The following is a 19,672-nucleotide window of genomic DNA, read 5'->3' on the forward strand; positions in this document are numbered from 1 at the left end:
GGGGCTGGGACTACAAAGGGGGTTGTGGGAGGAGAGAGAGGTGGCTCTTTGGTAGGGCAATGGGTGCAGTAGGTAGCAGAGGAGAGGTTGTTAGAGAGAGAGAGAGAGAGAGAGAGAGAGGAAAAAGGGTTATTATTAGGAGTCATGATTTTACAACAATGACCCTTCTACTCCAAACCAACAAAAGCATTTCAAAGACGAAAAAGGTAATAATAAAGTTTTCTATTTCAGTATGCATAATGACACTTAGGCACCGTTTGATAATGTTTCTGTGTCTAGAAAGAATATAAAAGATTTTTCACGTTTTTGAGAACAGAAATAGATTTTTTAGTGTTTGATAAACTTGTTTCTCGAATTATCCGCACCGAGATCTACAACACCAATGGCATCAAAGACTATCTTCAAAGAATTTTTGGTATTTGATAAACGAGTTGCATTTTGAACAATTTTTTATTGGACTTTTCCCCAATATTTTTGGCCTCAACTTGTTTCTAAAAACAACGAAACAGTATAACATATTTCACCATTCATGTTTCTTGTATCATAAATTACCATAAATTTCTATTTATATTTCTAAAAACGGGTGGAACAAAATAGATTTATCAAATGCTTTTAAGGCCATTTTTCCGTTTCTCGACACAAAAAAACGTAAAAACATATTTCTAAGAATATTATCAAACGGTGCCTTATAATGTGATGCTTTAATTTAAAAGTGTATAATTTTTCAGGAATTTTCTCCCTATAGTTCCACCACCCTAGCTAGGCCGGCTTACGTATTGGGAACTTTTGTTATTGTCCATTGACAAAGTATACCACTCTATTTTAGATCTCTTTCTTTCCTGGACTCAAGATACACATGGGTCCTACTTTCTTGGTAGGCTTCTAAGAAACTTACTTTACATAAACAATATAAAAAGCACACACTTGAGATAAAAAAAAAAAAAAGAGTTAACTTAAGCAACCCTTTAGAGCCAGCCAATGCTTATGATCTATATAAATTATAAATTATGAAATCAATAAAAAAGACAAAACAAAATATAAACAAAACCATTAAAACTTTGTACATATCCAACATTTATAAGAAGAGACACATATGCAGGACTTCCTCCTTACCTTCTCACCTCCTCCGATTGTAAACACCTCAGTTCGTGCCTAACAAGATAGATAGTTGAACGCTTCTATCTGGGACAGGTTTGAAGCTTTTTTAAAACCCACTATTTCTATTATACATTACCCCGCGATGGTTGTGCAATTGGATTGGTGGAGGAGACTTGAGATGAATCATTAAAAACCCACAACTCTTCCCCCATTTCTTTTGCTTCCTATCTGTCTTAATTTTTTATTAAGAATGGCCCAATAATTTCATGATGCATCTCCATACATGAATTCAGACTCATTTTGCTTATTCTAATGGTCTCTAGAATTATAACTAATGTTGGTTGCATTTGACTTTTATAATCATATATCATTATGATAATTTAGATAAAGCCGAAATTTTGTGAGTGATAAGACTTTATGATTCTCTTTTCACATGTCAAGTTTTAGTTCAATCAGAGTTGTTTACGTTTAAATAATTAACACTTTAAATTCAATGCTACAAATGCATATGAATATGAGGGATTTATTGATATGTATGAAAACGCCATTACATGAAAGAGGAAATGGTTGAATTTAAAGTTGAAATTTTTTTTTTTTTTCTGCGCTAACGATAGGTATCCAAGCCTTTAGCTTAACTAGTCCCACGGGCCCATATTGACCCCACAACCACATGGACCAAGTTATGTTGGGGTTGAATGAGGATCATTCAACTTTCACTAAAAACAGTGAAGAGTACTAAACACCGCTGTGAGAGTGACCCAAAGTATTTTTGAAGTTGAAATTTAACATATGACAAATCTAGATAATTTTATTGATATTCAACGGTTAGATTTGCTACTTCACACTTCCACGTGTGAATAAGAGCATGGCTACACTACCTTTGTCACTTTTACTTATAAAAAAAAAAAAAAGAAGCCTTTATCACACTTATGACGACAACAAGATTTTCCACATATATATATAAATAAAGAAGAGAGAGATATGGGGTAAAAGATTCCTTATACTTAAGATTATTCAACGGAAGATGACTATGATATTAATTATTGACTATATTATATACTTAAGCTTATTCAACGAAGATGACTCTATGTTAATTATTAACTCTATTATTGCGCGAACAGTTGTTTTTATTATTTAATGTTGGAAATTAGGTATATTACTAAAAAATGACGTACTTAGATGCAAGCAAGCTTTATTGATGTAATAGGCCAATGATATTTCTATCTCACCATTTACACCATGTGAAGTAGTTGGTTCGATTTATTTTTGCAGTCCAAACAATGGGTCCATTTGGTCCAATTGATATCAATCTTTTAATACAACAATCATAACCTTCTTCCAATTTAATGGGGACGGTTACATGGATCCGAGATGGGAATAGGATTATAAAGAGACAGCATAAGTAGGGTGAGGTGAGGCACAAAATAGGCAATCGTAAAAGTCAAAGCATCACAAAAACATGCCCTATAAGGGGTCGGCAACTCCGATCCTTGTCCTCCACAAAAGTCTATTAATGGCCATACTACAATCTACCCCTATCATATGCATATCTTTTCTTACCACTTCATCAATAATCATTTTGGGTTTACCTCTATCTCTTTATGCTCTATCCAATTGAATTTGATCGCTCTTCCCCATTGGGGCATTTATAAGTCTCCGTTGGACATAACCATACCATCTCAATCGGTTTTCACAGAGCATGTCTTGGATAGAGGCGACTCTCACATTGCTTCTAATGCGATCATTCCTTACTCTATCCCTTTTGATCTTGTCGCATAGCATCCTCAGCATTCTCATCTCCATCAGAAGAGAGATCTTTTAATGGTTTCTAAAAACTAAAACTAATAGCAACTAATAAGGAGTCAGGTCCATCAATTTCAATTTGTTTTGAACTGATCGGTTCAATCCGGTTGGTTTGCTTTTTGACACCACTAGTAGGTTCTATAGATTGATTTCTTATAGAGTAAGCTTGCATTAGATGTGATTAGGTTAGTGAGGCTACTTCATAATGCAACTTTAATATTGGTTATATACACGTGCTCAGCACAGGCTTATTTGCTAGGGAAACATAGATTACATACACACTTATAAACAAATCTTCTTTATTTATTTATTTATTAATTAAGTGATTAATTTATTTATTTTGATAAAAATCAATTGAACTTATCCCATTGGAATTGTTTAGTCTAGATCTTCAATTATTTTAACTTAAAATAGTTTTTATAAGGGAGTGTAGGCTTTATCTAAAAGACTCCAGAGTCTAGACATATGGGGTAAAATGACATTTACGTCGATGATTCTTCGTGTGTTTTCATTGATTCTTGCGTATAAGTGAAACGACACTATTTCACAGGAAACATTTTCCCAAAAGTTTAATATAAAAATAAAAATCTATTCCCAACCTAAAGATCGACGAATCAAAAGTCATAATTTTCGGAGGTGGGCCCACCGATAGCTGCAATAGACACACATCTCATGTTATACTCGGCAAACCCACATAACACATGAAAAGCAAACCCTCTTTTCAAGAGAGAGAGAGAGAGAGAGAGAGAGAGATAGAGATAGGGAGCGGGTGAGGGAAGAGGAGTTTCCGTGTTGGTGTAGCTTGGGTAGTGAGGTCCACCAGCACGATGTATATGGGAGGAAATACCAATTCAAGGAGGGCAACACAGGGTTTGAAGTCCCCTAATTTGTTTGACGGCTCTTTTTTGACTTCTATTATGGGGATAACACCGTTACCGTTAAGTAACAGTGACGGCGTTTTACAGACGGCGGTGCTAACCGGTGCAGGTGAGTTCCGAAGATATCCGTCTATGATAAACAGAGTCCGTTATCGCTTCTCTTCTTCTCTTTTCTCACTCAATCTTGTACTTTCTCTTTCTGCTTCATTTGACGGAACAACATTCATTGTTGAAGAAGATGAGGATCGCATTCGCACGACTATGTTTTCGTGGATTCAAAGTCTATCAAAAAAGGTAATCTTCCAAAGATCCCTTCGATTTTTATCTGGGTTCTCTTTTAGGTTTAGGGTTAGGGTTGTTGTTGGATTTCTAGGATGTTTCTCTTTTCTTCAACTGTTGAGATTTCTTCCTCATGGAATTGATTGTTCTGATACGGTATTTTCCTCCTGTTTTCGGAGGATTTCAGGAGATTCTAGGGTTAGATTACGGATCTGAAAATCTTAATTTCTTTCTCTTTAATGGTTTACGATGGGGCTCTTTCTCTTTGGGGTAGAGATCGAAAAGATTTAATCTTTGTAAAGGCTGAGTTTCCTCATTTTCATGTTTCTAGGTTTTTTTGTTTTCTGAGCTAGCGCATCTGAATCATCTGTCATTTTTTTATTTTTCAATGCTCATGTCTGGGGATGTTGTTAGTTGATTGATGAATCTAGGGTTTTCTTTGGTGGGTTTTGTGGGATTGATTTATGAAGATCTTTATGAGGTGCTTCTGTTGACTTTGGTGGTATTTGAAAAATTCCACACCCACCAGCAAGAAAAACCTTAAAGGAGATAAGGGAATATGGGAGAAGCTCTTCTCACAACGTTATCCATGGAGAATCATCACCCATCCACCCTGTTATCCATGGATTCAAGCGCCAACTCGCATGATGAATTGGAACGAGAGCTGAATAGGCAGATCATACTTTCCCGACCACCGGATATCAATCTGCCATTGTCAGCAGAACGTAGCCCGCCGCCCCAATCGTGGAATCCTGACCCTTGTGATATCCTAGATGTTGGGCTTGGATCTCAGATCTATGAAACGGAGACCCTCCTCAATCTCCCCAAGACCGGCAGGAAATGCGCCAAGCGGGTAGACAGCATCTGGGGTGCCTGGTTTTTCTTCAGCTTCTACTTCAAGCCTGTTTTGAATGACAAATCCAAGGTGAAGATTGCCCGGGACAGCAATGGTGTTTCTGGGTTTGACAAATCGGATCTGCAGCTTGATGTTTTCCTGGTTCAGCATGATATGGAGAACATGTACATGTGGGTTTTCAAGGAAAGGCCTGAGAATGCATTGGGTAAGATGCAGCTTAGGAGCTACATGAATGGGCACTCTCGCCAAGGCGAGCGCCCTTTCCCATTCAGTGTGGATAAGGGTTTTGTTCGATCTCACAGAATGCAGAGGAAGCATTACAGGGGCCTATCTAATCCTCAGTGCGTGCATGGTATTGAGGTTGTTAGGTCGCCGAATCTTATGTGTCTTGATGAGGAAGAGCGGAAACGGTGGATGGAACTTACTGGGCGGGACTTGAACTTCACCATTCCGCTAGAAGCTAGTGACTTTGGTGCATGGCGAAACCTTCCAAACACAGAGTTTGAGCTTGAGAGGCCCCCTCCACTAAAAAGTAACCCACAACCCCATCCAAAGAGATTGCTTAATGGGTCTGGCCTGAATTTGTCAACCCAACCTTCTAACCATGTCAATGGTGATGGGATGGACCTTTCACCTGTTTCCAGCAAACAACGGAGGAAGGACTTCTTCCCACATGGGAACGATGATGATTGTTGTTTGCCTATGAATTCACATTCTGATCGAGTTACCGATATGGAGGTCCACCCGATTGAGCCACTCTGGTTGAATGAATTCAGTGGTGTAATGAGGAACATATACGGACCCGTCACAGCTGCAAAAACCATTTATGAGGATAGTGAAGGATACTTGATCATTGTTAGTGTGCCTTTTGCAGATCTTCAGAGGGTGAAAGTTTCTTGGAGGAATACTCTCACTCGTGGGATTGTAAAGATATCCTGTGTTAGTACAGCCCGCATGCCATTCATTAAGAGGCATGATAGGACATTCAAGCTCACTGATCCATCTCCTGAACACTGTCCTCCAGGGGAATTCATAAGGGAAATCCCACTTGCAACCCGAATTCCAGAAGATGCCAAGCTAGAAGCATACTATGATGAGACTGGGACAGTGCTGGAGATTATGGTGCCCAAACATCGTGTGGGTCCAGAAGAACATGAGGTCCGCGTGTGCCTTCGCCCACACCTTGGAACCAATGAGCTGCTGTTGACTTGAAAGAGGCATTGAATTGATAATGTAAGGGTGGTTGCTATGCTCAGCGATTTATTGTTCACTAACTCTGTATCATAAAAGAAATCTATGAAATGCATCCTTACTGTGCATATGGCCTTCCTGCTTTCTGGCTGCCACTAATTGCTCTGGTCTAGCTTCTGATAGGGATTGCTCCTGAGCTGCAAGCTGCAATCTTTATTTCCTATAGTTAATGGTAAGGATTCTGCAACCTTCGAAATAGTTTTTTATTTTTTCTAACTCTGGAATCAATTAGATATCCTGTCATATTTTCTTTATATCTAGTCTTTTGCAGACATTGGGTTATAGTTGGCCGAAAGAATTTTCCGGCACACTTGACTCTCTAGTTACCCGGATGGAGAACCATCCTATATGCAGTAATTCGAACAGTTCATGGATTTGTATTGTTGTAGTGCTTGGGTCCAGTAGTATCGTTCTCTAAGTAGTATACTTGATCCTAAGTATTGAGTTGTTTTGTTCTTGGTTGATATTTTGTTCCTATTGGGTCTGTAGCTATGTTGCCACTCTTTGCATTGTGGATGTATATGTCAAGTCTTTGTTTGCTGTTGGAACTGGATATATTTCTTAACTTTTTCAACAGCAGCAGTCAAGTCTATTAATGTTTCATCTTTGTAGGGATGTTAATGGATTGAAATTCAATGTGGATACGGCTATGTTTGAATTTCAATTCGATTGTATGAGACAGAGATATGAGCAATTTCTTATAATGGAGTTAGCCTGAACTTGATGGTTAGCTCTGTTTTGGCTCGCTTTGAACAATTCTTTGTGATCCCATTAAAATGAAGCGTGCCATCTTGTAAGAACTGTGGATGAGTTGGTAGCTCACACAGCTGGAAGTGTTGTTCATGTTACCATGCGAAGGTCTCAATCCTTTTGACTCCAAAGTTGATCTTGTGACGCAAGATTTTTGGGTAGGCTTGTTTGGGAATTAGGTTAAGCTTCGTCCTTACCACCCAATACTCTTCACTCTCAATCCTAGATTACTTTTGATAAGGCCATATGCTTCCTTCAAGCTGATGTGGGAACTGGTATAGTCCGCACCTTTATTTCCAGCAATAATTGGCTCTAAGGTTCCGTTTGGTTTCAAGTAAAGGATAGTGGGAGGAGAAAGGAAAACAGTTTTGAATAAAAAAGCAAACACTCCCTTGTACTAGTGATTATTTAACCTACCTAAAACAATTGTAGTTTTAGATGTAATATTTATTTTGGGAAGAAGATTGCACCGTCGCTGGTGTGTGGACCCATATGTATAATGCGGTGTATGGATTCCTTCATTCATTGGGAGCATGGGGAATTTTATCGATTTATTTTACTTCTCAAATTAAAAGGGATATTTGGTTGCAAAGGGATAACTTAGCCTAGTGGTGGCAGTTTTAACTTTAAGAGGCCGTGTTTAGGGGAGGAGTTGTGGATTGTATGTCTGTAGGAGTAGGTGGTCATTGGCTCTACTAGTGTTCACTAGGCTGGCCGATGTCGCCCAGTAGGATAGAGTGAAAAAATAAAAGGGAAAAGATCTTTGCTGTAGCACTGCAGCTTGTGCCTAGATAGTGGATCGCATGAGATGACTGCCTTATTCATCTTTAATGAAAAATTTTCATTCCATTGATGCCCCTATGCATGCTATAAACACACGCGCACACAGCTGCGCCAAAGTCAGTTCCAAGCAAGTGAACGAAGTCTCCAAGCTTGAAGGTCAAGCTTCACTTCTGTAAGACCAAGTGGAAAGCGTCATATAGCATAAGTGGCTAGGGCATCCCAAAGGATATTAATCATTGATTTTTTTTTTTTTTTTGGTATAGGTAGGGAGGAGAAATAGATAACTGGAGGCTCAACTCGGGACCTCCTAATGAGATTGGCCTTTTTTGTGAACCATAGCTCATCGATTTCGCTAAGCAATTATTATGGGCAGTGAAGACTTAGGAATTAGTTTCAACTTATAATGTGTTCTATTTTCCTAAGTTCCGGAGTGATATTCAATGGCTCTTAGAAATGACTTAGCCTATGGTGACTAAAGGACATTTTGGACTTAAATTGGTATTTAACTAGGAATATTGACCAAACACCTATGGGAGGTAGATTTCCAAAGAGTCAGGCAGTTCATTCCTAAAATGTCTACCCCATTGGTGTACCGATCAATCGGGTGGTGTTACCGAGGAGACTGTTGTCCAAAACCCTATTCCATACAACCTGCAATTTCAAGGGAAAAGTAAGAGGTGCGTTCGTAATGTTTTGATCTCTCAGTTTTCTTTCATATGGTTCAAGAATCATGTCAAAGACAAGAGAACAATGGATCACATCTATTTCCTTGAAAGGCCATCGACAACTCCACTCTTCCTATTATTCAATAGAGGCCAGCGTTAAATAGTGAAGCTTTCCATATCAATTTGAGATCGTATAGAAAGTTGTCATTTTTTTTACTAACTATAGGTTCCACCAGCTGTGTCAAAAACAGAGCCGTATGAGACTCTTTTGGCTATTTCATCTTACCTTTCACCAATTTTGAAGTCCATATGGAAAGGGAGTTGAAATTGCCGACAAATTCTTCACCCTCCAGCTTATGGCTATTCCTTTACAAATCTGAAAGAGCTCTCATCCAAATCCCATTGAAATTGCAAGCAATTTCTTAAACTTTCCTACTTATGGCATTTCCTTTAACCCTGACCGAGCTCTGATCAAATTTCTACTAAGAGATTAGATACGTAATAGGAATTACCCATCTACTCTCTTTGGTATCATTTTCTTCCAAAATCATTGATGAAAATAAAACGTTTGGTAACCAATAGACATAATAGAGTAAGGAATGAGAAATCGTTTGGTAATTACAATAGGTATAAATAATAGGAAAAGGCTAAGCATGCTAGCGAATTACCTAAGAATAAGATATGCTTCATTTATTGACCGTTAGTTGAAATAAAAAAGATACGATCCGTTCGCAAAAGTTACATTACATAATATTTCCAATACTGCCACTCCACAGCCCTTTTTCTTCTACCTTTCTCTTTCACGTCCAGTCTTGGCTCCCCCTCCCTTTCACAAATTCCTCTCTCTGTGTCTCTCTCTCCTGTACATGCCCCATACCTGCCCTCTCTATGGGGAACTCCAGTTAATTCAGAAAATGGAAAAGCAACGGCCAAATCTACTCAAAGAAAACCTTTCTAAGAGTCTCCTCTCCCTTTTTCTGTTCGCTTCCACGAGAGACCTCTCCAACAGGACCTTAATTACCTCATGTGATGATTAAAAAATCTTGATCCTTGTGGCCGACAGAACATCAATAATCCAGTTCGTAGGTATTCCCCTTTTTTTTTGAATCCACATAAAATCCTAACATCTCCATTATTAGGTATAGTTTATACATCTTAATGTACACCCCATCAAAAATTTTAATTAAAATCAGACATTTTCATCTCTGTTTTGATGCAATGAACAAATGCTAAATGATGTTTACCCTGCAAATCAACGGTGGCACAGATTTATTTATTTATTTAAGATGAAATTGTAATAGATTCTGTGTGTTTCATCTCTGTTTTGCTTCTTAGAAAAACAAAACTAATGTCATTTAAACTGTGAGAGAGGCTCATTAAAAACAAATTCTGGGGATGAAATCATAACAGATTCATCTCTGTTTTCACCGTCTCTCTCTCTGGATTCAAATCAATCTGTTTTCATTCTGTTATAGGCTTTTGTTCTGCTTCGTTTTCTTTGTCTGTGACAAAATCCCCAGAGAAAAAAAAACCCAATAAATATGGATGAGTTGCGGACATAGACAGATTTGGAATGGAAAACGATTATGAAGATGAACCGTCTTGAGACTGAGATGTACCTCCTGCATGGACGATGATGCACCTCCTGCTGTGGATCAAAGGTTTAATCTTTTCCCTCAATTCGAGGGTTGTATCTAAGATTATTAAATTTTATGGCTAAAATTCCAATGTAATCTGCTAGCATGCCTATCCTATTACCCATAAATAATTTTCAGTAATGGTTAAAAGGAATTCCCTAACTTACGTCTACTGTGTGTCGAGTATGAGAGCCGAACTCCGCTGTTTTGAGAGCCAAAACGGCCTTGACCGAACAAATTGAAACTCCTCTAAAAATTAATTGAACAAGAGATATTCGTGCTAGAAAATTGATCAACACAGAATCGGAAGTATCACCCTACCAAAAGAACTGGAAGTGTTTCCCACTTCCAACAATCCACAGTTTCAATTCTGTTTAATCTACCACATCCAAACAAAGCACAAGACATAATCGGGCCAGGAGAAAATCTCTGAATCAGGAAAATATAGGAGACAACAAAATCTACCCAAGACTGAGCGAAAATGAAAAAGACAATTTGGGCCGTCCCAAAAAATGACAATGTCAAAATTCAACTTCAAAATATAAACCGAAATTTTTCGAAAAAAGACGGGGGTGTAAAGTATCTTCCCAAAAATAACGATACTAGAAGACAACTATCTCAATTAAGACAAAAGCAAAAAAACAGATGGCAAACTTAATCAACTTCTTCAATCTTGGGGCCAGCACCGCTTCCACCAGCAGGAGGTGCATCATCGTCCATGCCATCTCCAGCTTCAGCTCCCGCACCCTGGTACATCTTGGCGATGATTGGGTTACAGATGCTCTCCAACTCCTTCATCTTGTCATCAAATTCATCAGCCTCGGCAAGTTGGTTGCTGTCGAGCCACTGGATTGCTTGTTCAATTGCATCCTCGATCTTCTTCTTGTCTGCAGCGGCAAGCTTAGATCCGATCTTCTCATCTTTAATGGTGTTCCTCATGTTGTAAGCATAGTTCTCCAAGGCGTTCTTGGATTCCACCTTCTTCTTGTGCTCCTCGTCCTCAGACTTGTACTTCTCAGCATCGTGAACCATCTTCTCGATCTCGTCCTTGGACAATCTACCCTTGTCGTTGGTGATAGTGATCTTGTTCTTCTGACCAGTTGTCTTATCCTCTGCAGAGACATTCAAGATACCGTTGGCATCAATGTCGAAGCAGACAGTGATCTGTGGAACACCCCTGGGAGCAGGAGGGATTCCAGAGAGCTCAAACTTGCCCAGAAGGTTGTTGTCCCTGGTCCTTGTCCTCTCACCCTCATAAACCTGGATCAGGACACCGGGTTGGTTGTCCGAGTAAGTAGAGAAAACTTGCTCTTTCTTTGTGGGAATGGTGGTGTTCCTGGGGATCAACACAGTCATGACACCCCCAGCTGTCTCCAAACCAAGAGAAAGAGGGGTAACATCCAGAAGCAAAAGGTCCTGCACCTTCTCGTTGCCTTCACCACTGAGAATTGCAGCTTGAACTGCAGCACCATAAGCAACGGCTTCATCAGGGTTGATGTTCTTGCAGAGTTCCTTTCCATTGAAGAAATCCTGCAAAAGCTGCTGCACCTTAGGAATCCTAGTAGATCCACCGACGAGAACTACTTCATGGACAGTGCTCTTGTCCATCTTTGCATCCCTCAAACACTTCTCCACAGGCTCCATACACTTCCTGAAGAGATCCATGTTGAGCTCCTCGAATCTGGCACGGGTGATTGGAGAGTAGAAATCAACACCCTCGTACAAAGAATCAATCTCAATAGTGGTCTGGGCAGTGGAAGAGAGAGTTCTCTTCGCCCTCTCACAAGAGGTTCTCAACCTCCTCAGAGCCCTGGGGTTTCCAGTGATGTCCTTCTTGTGCTTCCGTTTGAACTCCAGGACGAAGTGGTTCACCATTCTGTTATCAAAGTCCTCTCCACCAAGATGAGTGTCTCCAGCTGTGGCCTTAACCTCGAAGATACCCTCTTCAATCGTAAGAAGAGAAACATCAAATGTACCACCACCGAGATCAAAGATGAGGACATTCTTTTCACCGACACTGGTTGCCTTCTTGTCAAGACCATAAGCAATGGCAGCTGCCGTGGGTTCATTAATGATACGCATCACGTTGAGACCTGCGATGACTCCGGCATCCTTGGTGGCTTGACGCTGAGAGTCGTTGAAGTAGGCAGGTACTGTGACAACGGCGTTCTTCACCGTGGAACCAAGGTACGCCTCAGCAATTTCACGCATCTTAATTAGGACCATGGAAGAAATTTCCTCGGCAGCGAACTGCTTTTCCTCTCCTTTGTATTCCACCCCGATCATCGGCTTATCACCAGGGCCAGCAGTGACCTTGAAAGGCCATAGCTTCATGTCACTTTGAACAGAGGCATCGCTAAACCTCCTACCAATCAAACGCTTCGCATCTGCCAATTACAGAGCACAACAAGGTTAAGTAATAGACGAGACCATCATGAAAAGTCAAACCAGGCCATATAGAGAATGAGTATATTTACATATAGAAAACGCATAAAACAAGAGGTCTCAACCATCTGGTAGTCGTAGTCCGACTCTGTTGGTGCCGTCCCTATGAATAATATGCTAATAACAAGATCTAAACCATATAAATTACTTGAAGAAAACAAACATAACTAAATCGGAAGAAAAAGGATCATAAATACTTTCTCATAGATCAATTCGTTCCACGACATGCCAAAAGCAAAACAAAAGTTCTCCAATATAGAAGAGGAAGCATATGTCGCGCCGATGTTATACAGAAGATAAGTGAAAGAAGAAAACCAATTGAAGAACAAACGCATGTGAGGAAACAAGGAATCTCTGCAGCAGAGCATATAACAAAGAAATAATTTTCCAGCAAAGTACACATGTATCTACATCAAAACACCAAATCTGAAGCAAATGCAGGTTCCATAACGATACAGATGTTCAAACCTCAAGAAGAAAAGAAAGAACAACAAAAAAATAAAAGAAAAAACAGATCTGAATTAAGTAAGAAATGAAATAGCAAGAAACTAACCAAAAACGGTGTTGATCGGATTCATCGCCACCTGGTTCTTCGCCGCATCTCCGATTAAACGCTCTGAATCGGTGAAGGCAACGTACGAAGGGGTAGTCCTGTTACCTTGATCATTGGCAATGATTTCAACACGATCGTGTTGCCATACTCCAACACAAGAGTACGTAGTTCCTAGATCGATACCGATCGCCGGACCTTCACCTTTGCCCGCCATTGTTCTGGTTTGAAATTCGAAACAAGAGAAAGGGAGGTAGCTCCGGCGTAAAGTGGAGCTAGGTTGAACGTTATAGAGATTTAAAGAGATACGAAGAGTGCGTTTATGTATGAAACCTAAGTTGGTTTCTAGAAAGTTCCAATGGATACTTGCCACCCGTTGGATTGAAACAGATGGACGGTATAAAAAGGAGCTTTACCTTTCCTCGTATGGAAGGTTTTTTTTTTTTTAAAATCGTATGGAAGGTTTACTTCCGCTCTTCGTTGTTTCCATGAGATTTTGATTTCCATAAGGATTAGGGTTTTTTTTTTCCATAATACCGAATCTGCCCTGTCCTATAATCTCAGATCTCATCAAACGATTCCACACCGTCGATTTGTCTTCCAACGATCTCGAGCACGTTCTGGTTGTTATTCTTTGGAGCGTGTTTTACGCCAAGACTTGGCTTTTGGTGGGGAGTTGGCCACGGCTCAAGGTATTTGAATTGGATTCCACCGTTGACCGATACATATTGGTATCGCTAGTACTTGATACCAATACCATGTAAGTGGTATATCATACAAGAGAGGGTAAAGTGGTTCAAAACCAAGATATATTTGGAAGGGCAAAGTGATCTGATCAAACCAGTATGGCGGAACCGTATCAGTATCGGCATCGACCGAGTAAGCGATACAGAAACGTTACTGATATCTAAGACCTTAAGTAGGCCTACGAATTGAGATGAATTGTGGTAACATATAGGTCTGTAATATCGGGATCGGCATTGAACCGAGTGGGGGACTAGATCAATAGATTTATCCCTTTTCTTATATCTGTTTTTATTAGGGGTGTCAATTTGTGGCCCGAACCGGGTAAACCGATCGGGACCGACCGATTAAAGACCGGCCTGGCCCGGACCGTTTATTAAACGTGTCGGGCTTGAGCCCGGCCCATTTATAAATGGTCGGTCTCGGTTTTGCTACTAACCATGAGGAGCATAGATCTAGTGACCATAGTCAAAGTTGTACATACTTACATTATTTTTTTGAGAAATTTACTGTGCCACCCCCTAGACAATGCTACAATTATAAGACCACCCCCTCTGTTTCACCAAATTATACTCAGACCCCTTACCGTCAGTCAGTGTTAAGGAATATACCATATATGTTGATGTCAGCAATTATATTTTATTTTAAATACTAAAATACCCTTATTAAATATGAAGTACCTGAAATACCCTTGATAATAAGTCCCCATCCCCAAATCGATAGCTTCACGTTGAGGACACCAGCGATCACTCTCCGTGAAGAGCAGCGACAGCGGATACTCCAAGCGTGGGAGAGGGTTAGAGCCTGACCTCATTTTCAGTGTTGCCGCCGTCGCTTCTACGACGGATCCCCCGTCACCACCACCATCTTATCCCACTAAGATGGTACGATATTTTTTATTTTATCTTTCTCTCCCCTCCTTTCTCCCCGATCAGTTATTAAAAACTGAGATTGGGAAATGATCCCACGAATCTTTTGGATGGGTTTTAATCGCAGGTGAGGGCAATGAATAAGGGGAGGGTGTAAGGGGTGTTCTACGGGAACTGGACGATAGAGAACGCGAAACAATTGGGACTCAAAGGATGGGTGTGCAACAGGAGGGACGGCTCCATCGAGGCCCTCTTCTTCGGCGATCCCCATTCCGTCAATGAGAAGAAGCAATGTTGCAGGCGTGGTCCCCCCGATGCCATGGTCACCTCTCTCCAACTCTTCCCGTCAGACGAAGTTCTTGCCCCAGGCTTCGATCGCAGACAAACTGTTTGATAATATTCCTCTTCGTTCTTTGATGAGATGGTTCGACTTCATGGTTATTTTTCTTTCTCAATTTTTTATTAGAAATGTAAATGATGACTGGATCTGTTTCAATAAAAATGTTCGTGGTTGTGCTACTGTAACATGCGCAACGAATCCTATTCAATGAGGAGCTTTGAAATTTACTAGTAATAAGATGAGCCATTAATGACTTTAATTAGCCAATTCCATTAATCCCCAAGTCCCAACCATATGTATAAGGATCAAATCAAATTTAGATCAATAAAAAACTGTTTTCTTGTCTGCGATGAATTTGTGAACACACCTTCTTGTCTCAACCCTTTGGACACACAACATTGCACACCAGAAAGATAATTAGTCTCTGAGAAGGTTGGTTGGTGGTTTTACTAGTAAGATATCCTCTTAGTCTAAAAAGAAGATGAGACATGTGCTTGAAAAAAGGAGGAAAACATGAGTTTTAGTCAATAGGGTATAACAGTAATTTTAACTCCTCACTTAACAGTGACTAACGGTAGGGGGTCTGAGAACAATTTGGTGAAACAGAGAAGGTGGTCTTATAATTGTGGCATTCTCCAGGGGGTGGCACGATAAAATTCTCTATTTTTTTTTTTTAATAATATTACAATGAAAGGTGATGTTGCGAAAATCATAAGATAAATTTGAATTCTCCATTTTATGGTTTTTCAATCTAAATCATTGGTCCTCATTGCTCTTGATCGAGCTTGGGTTTCTTGGAGTAACTAAGGCTGAGCGGTTACCTACCACTTAATCTAGTTGTCAATTTTTACACCTGCTTGTTTCATTGAGGTCATTGTCTTTCAAAAGCTTCTATCTTGAATGATATTATTGTGTATGACGGCAGTTTTGAAACTTCACAATGAGGGAAAATTACATCCCTTCCCCTATAGTTTGTCAAAATTACGTGTGGGTCTAAGGGTTTGAGTGAATTACGCTTCCCTCCCCTGAAGTATGAAAGATTCTTACATTTGAGTCCAATCCGTTAGGGGCCGTGAGTTTGAATCTGTTATGTGGTGCGGTCACATTTTTTATACCTAACATACCCCCACAACAAAGTGATGAGACCAAAATACCCTTCACTTAAAATGAGATTGATAGAGGGAAATCCTCTTTCAATCTCATCGTCTTCATCCAAGCCCCAACTGACATTAACCCCCTCCGCGGTGAGATGCTTGACCTTCAGCACGCCGTGCCTTCCTTCCTCTCACCAAGATCGTTGCCTCCGTTGACTACTCCGTTCCCATTGGCACCGACCTCTGTATTGTCACCTCTGGGGCCGTCAGATCTACCACACAACAAGTAGGCCAGAAAACTACCAATACCACCACCTCCACTGCCATCGTCCCTCACCCTTGTTGAGCCGCTTCCTCAAAATCCAGTTCAGTTCACAACGAAAAATCACTAAAGTCGATTTGTATGCTTCTATTCGATTCCCCAACGGAATCAAATCTTTAGTTGAATTCCACAGTAATAATAAATAATCAAATCTTTAGTTGAATTCCAAAATAATAATAAATAAGGCAAATTGATCAGAGACCAGGGTCAGATTAGTCGATTTGGATGCTTCTACTCGATTCCTGCCTGCCGATTCTGCTTTGTTTATTCCCAATTTTGACAGATTCTGGCGGTGGCAGATTTGATCCTTGCTTCTGCTTTTTGAAACCTTGACTAGGTCTTTTTATCAATATGGTAGTTGCGTAAGGAGAGATGGGCCAAAGTGGGAAAAATTATGGGTGTAGTTGAGCTAAGACGAATCAGAAGACACGATAAAGGTGCTGAACTCTTTCAAATCTTGGAGTAGTACTGGCGTTGAAGTGATAGAGGAAGATGTGACCATAGAAATTCATAAATATAGCTTCGGGGTTATGAGGATGGAATGCTACTAGAGACTTATATGGGCTAGGATAAGATGGTGGTAGTGGATCAAGTTGCTGTTATGGATTTTTTTACCATATTAAACATATGAATAACCTTATAGTGTTTAGAATACAAGAATCATCAACAAATCATAAAAGATTAATCATGGGTGTAGTCCCTAAACCCAGAATAATAAAGTATCCCATCTTAAAATACATAACCATATAACCATATAGATTTACTATATCTATAATAATCAATGGAACAACCATGACATGAACCATAAATGGGAATAAAGAATTACCTGTATCCCATGAAACCTCTGTCCCATGTGGTGAAACATTACTCCCATGAAGATGACAATAACGAACTACGCAAGTGGAGTCCTTCTACTGAGATCTTCTGCAGCCTCTTACTCTAGGGTTTTCTCTCTTTCTGTGCACTTTCTTTTGTGAGAAAGCCATGCTCCCAAAACCAATAAGGCATTAAGTAAAGTAATGGCTGCAGGGACCATCAGTATTCTATTTATAATAGAATCCCTAAAACCCTATTCCACTCTCACAATGGAAAGAGCTAGGAGTTTCCTAATCAAAGTGGGTCTATAATTGCTTGGGCCCAATGGATCAATCGGTATCAGTTAAGCCCACATAAAAATCCTAACAGTTGCAGTCATTTATCAACGACCAATGCCGTTTCCTCCTTTTTTGAATGCAAACCCATACCTCACTCTGAGAACCACGAAGAGTTGCAAGCTGAAGTAGGCCATTAGTAGACTCCCCTATCACATATGATCGTCGATTGTAGACGAATGAAGGAGTTATAATCATCTCCAGATGATGACAATGTCCCTTCTGATACGGGTCATAGACTCCAATGCAATCGATAGAGCTTTTTGATGCCACTGTCGGAGCATCTGCCATAGCCTGAAAATGTGGTGGATTTTGCAGCATTTCCCTATCGTTGTTGACACTTTCCATCAAAGTAGAGAGAGAAAGTAAGAAAGGCTGAAGGGTTTGAATGGGGACTCACTGAGTAGAAGGCACAAGATTCCAGTCATCTTCTCCACTGAGGGGAAGCCTCATGTGTATGTAAGGGCATTAGAAGATTGTAGGAGAGAAGGGTATAATGGTCCTCTCAATAAAAGACTTTCTTTAATAAAAGGGTATTCAAGTCTTTTCATGTTTGAAATTAACAGAATACTCACACCAGAGGGGGCGTAATTTGCTCAAATCCTTAAACCCACATGTAATTTTGGTAAACTATAGGGGAAGAGATGTAATTTTTCCTCACAATAATAATTTTTATAAAAAGTTAAATGCATACGTGTTTCTTTATGTCCTAACAATGTAGGAAGAGCACAAGAGTTAAAAGTTAAGAGGGATTCTTGAAGAACTTACACAAGCAAAGCGATTAGGGATTGACGGTGCCACCATTTCGATGAGGAAAGGGGTGGTAAATTTGTTGCAACAAGTAGTACAGGATTCACCGTGGGAGGTGTTTCCTTTTTAGGGGACATCAATGATTATTTTTTAAGGTGGGGTTATTCAAATTGGTAAAATAGAATAGGTATTTTGTGCATGTAACTCAACTACCGTCCAGCTCGAAAGAACAATATCTTGAATGTTGTTTATGATATTATTCATGTTTAATCTCCTTTAATAACGTTTCTCTTTTTTTATTTAAAAAAAGAAACAAAAAATAAATATTGAAATGCATACCGTCCACCAGTGTTTGGGACGAGTTAATCACTTGACTTGAACTGGCCATGATTTGATCTCTATAATAATTAAGTCTTCCTACCATTACGACAGGCACCATATCTGATAGGATTACAATTCTCATAAACATATATATATATATATATATTAATGAAAAATAGATTTATTGAAATTGAGAAGCATACACATAGCCTACGGAGCCAAGGAATGGAATATGACCAATCTATCTAACACATGATAGACATGGCCTTTCCTTGCGAGAGCATCTACAACATTGTTCAGAGCTCGTGGAATACAAGAGAAAAATAATAAAATAAAAGAAGCACATTGATGCGTAATGTCATTGATTGCCACAGTAACCAATTAGGATTGTTAAGCAAATCAATAATCTCCTTGCAATCAGACTCAACAAGAAGATGAGCATAACCTAATGCAAGAGCCTGTGACATAGTGCTCTAATTGCCACTGTCTCCTCTTTAACAGGTGAGATGAGGAGATGAAGGAACTGATACTACCTAAATTTGGCTTCCCAAGTGATCTCTGAAAATGAATCCCAATCCCCCAGTCAAGGTCCCTTGATGAATTGTCGCATCACAATTTACTCTAGTAAAACACGGAATAGGGAGTAGCCACGTACCATTAGCCACATTCATAGATCTATACCTTTCACTCCGACGATGACCTTTTGAAGTTATTGCAGAGAATTCAACACATGTCTTCTCCGCCACCATTATCACTTTGTGAGGAATCCATGATTTAACGTTAAAAGTTAAATCATTTCTTACATAACAAAGATACCAGCAAATAAAGGAAGCTCGTGCTAATGACTCTCAATAAAGTTTCTTATCACTTCAGAAGAGGGCATCCCAACTTTCAATGTCACACCCCGTTCACACAGAACCGGACCGGTGACTGGGTTAACTCCGGTTAACCCAAACCTGCCAGGATCATCTGATACAGTACTCATCCACAGCATACACACATCTAGGATAATGTCCAAAAGTTCAGCGGAAGACTTACTTTACCTGTAAATACCCCCAATATACTTGATACCCAAATTGTAGTAAA

At 39.7% G+C, this 19,672-nt stretch overlaps 2 protein-coding genes across 3 annotated transcripts; one reads left to right on the forward strand and one right to left on the reverse strand.

The window, feature by feature from the left end:
- Window positions 1-3,685: 3,685 nt before the first annotated feature.
- Window positions 3,686-6,829, forward strand: LOC122058048. 2 transcript variants are annotated; one of them, XM_042620461.1, is made up of 2 exons: window positions 3,686-4,073; window positions 4,588-6,829. In XM_042620461.1, exon 2 carries the CDS (start codon window positions 4,618-4,620, stop codon window positions 6,124-6,126), a length of 1,509 nt encoding a protein of 502 aa, XP_042476395.1. In that variant the 5' UTR covers window positions 3,686-4,073; window positions 4,588-4,617; the 3' UTR covers window positions 6,127-6,829. The 2 variants fall into 2 exon arrangements, with proteins under 2 accessions (XP_042476395.1, XP_042476393.1); XM_042620459.1 differs by having other exon boundaries at window positions 3,687-4,073; window positions 4,529-6,829.
- A 3,588-nt stretch (window positions 6,830-10,417) lies between these two features.
- Window positions 10,418-13,298, reverse strand: LOC122057814 (heat shock 70 kDa protein 1). Its single transcript, XM_042620106.1, has 2 exons — window positions 12,999-13,298; window positions 10,418-12,387 (listed from the first exon to the last, which is right to left on the reverse strand). Exons 1-2 carry the CDS (start codon window positions 13,210-13,212, stop codon window positions 10,655-10,657), a joined length of 1,947 nt encoding a protein of 648 aa, XP_042476040.1. The 5' UTR covers window positions 13,213-13,298; the 3' UTR covers window positions 10,418-10,654.
- Between the last annotated feature and the right edge of the window lie 6,374 nt (window positions 13,299-19,672).

This window comes from Macadamia integrifolia, chromosome 12 (genome assembly GCF_013358625.1).
Source record: "Macadamia integrifolia cultivar HAES 741 chromosome 12, SCU_Mint_v3, whole genome shotgun sequence".
Taxonomy (NCBI): domain Eukaryota; kingdom Viridiplantae; phylum Streptophyta; class Magnoliopsida; order Proteales; family Proteaceae; genus Macadamia; species Macadamia integrifolia.

Bases quoted from the DNA above. Each gene is read 5' to 3' on its own strand.
- LOC122058048 (XM_042620461.1), top strand. From the start codon at position 4,618: ATGGGAGAAGCTCTTCTCACAACGTTATCCATGGAGAATCATCACCCA.
- LOC122057814 (XM_042620106.1), bottom strand. From the start codon at position 13,212: ATGGCGGGCAAAGGTGAAGGTCCGGCGATCGGTATCGATCTAGGAACT. The intron at 12,388-12,998 runs GTTAGTTTCTTG...TGTAATTGGCAG, and splicing joins TCCGATCAACACCGTTTTTG to ATGCGAAGCGTTTGATTGGT.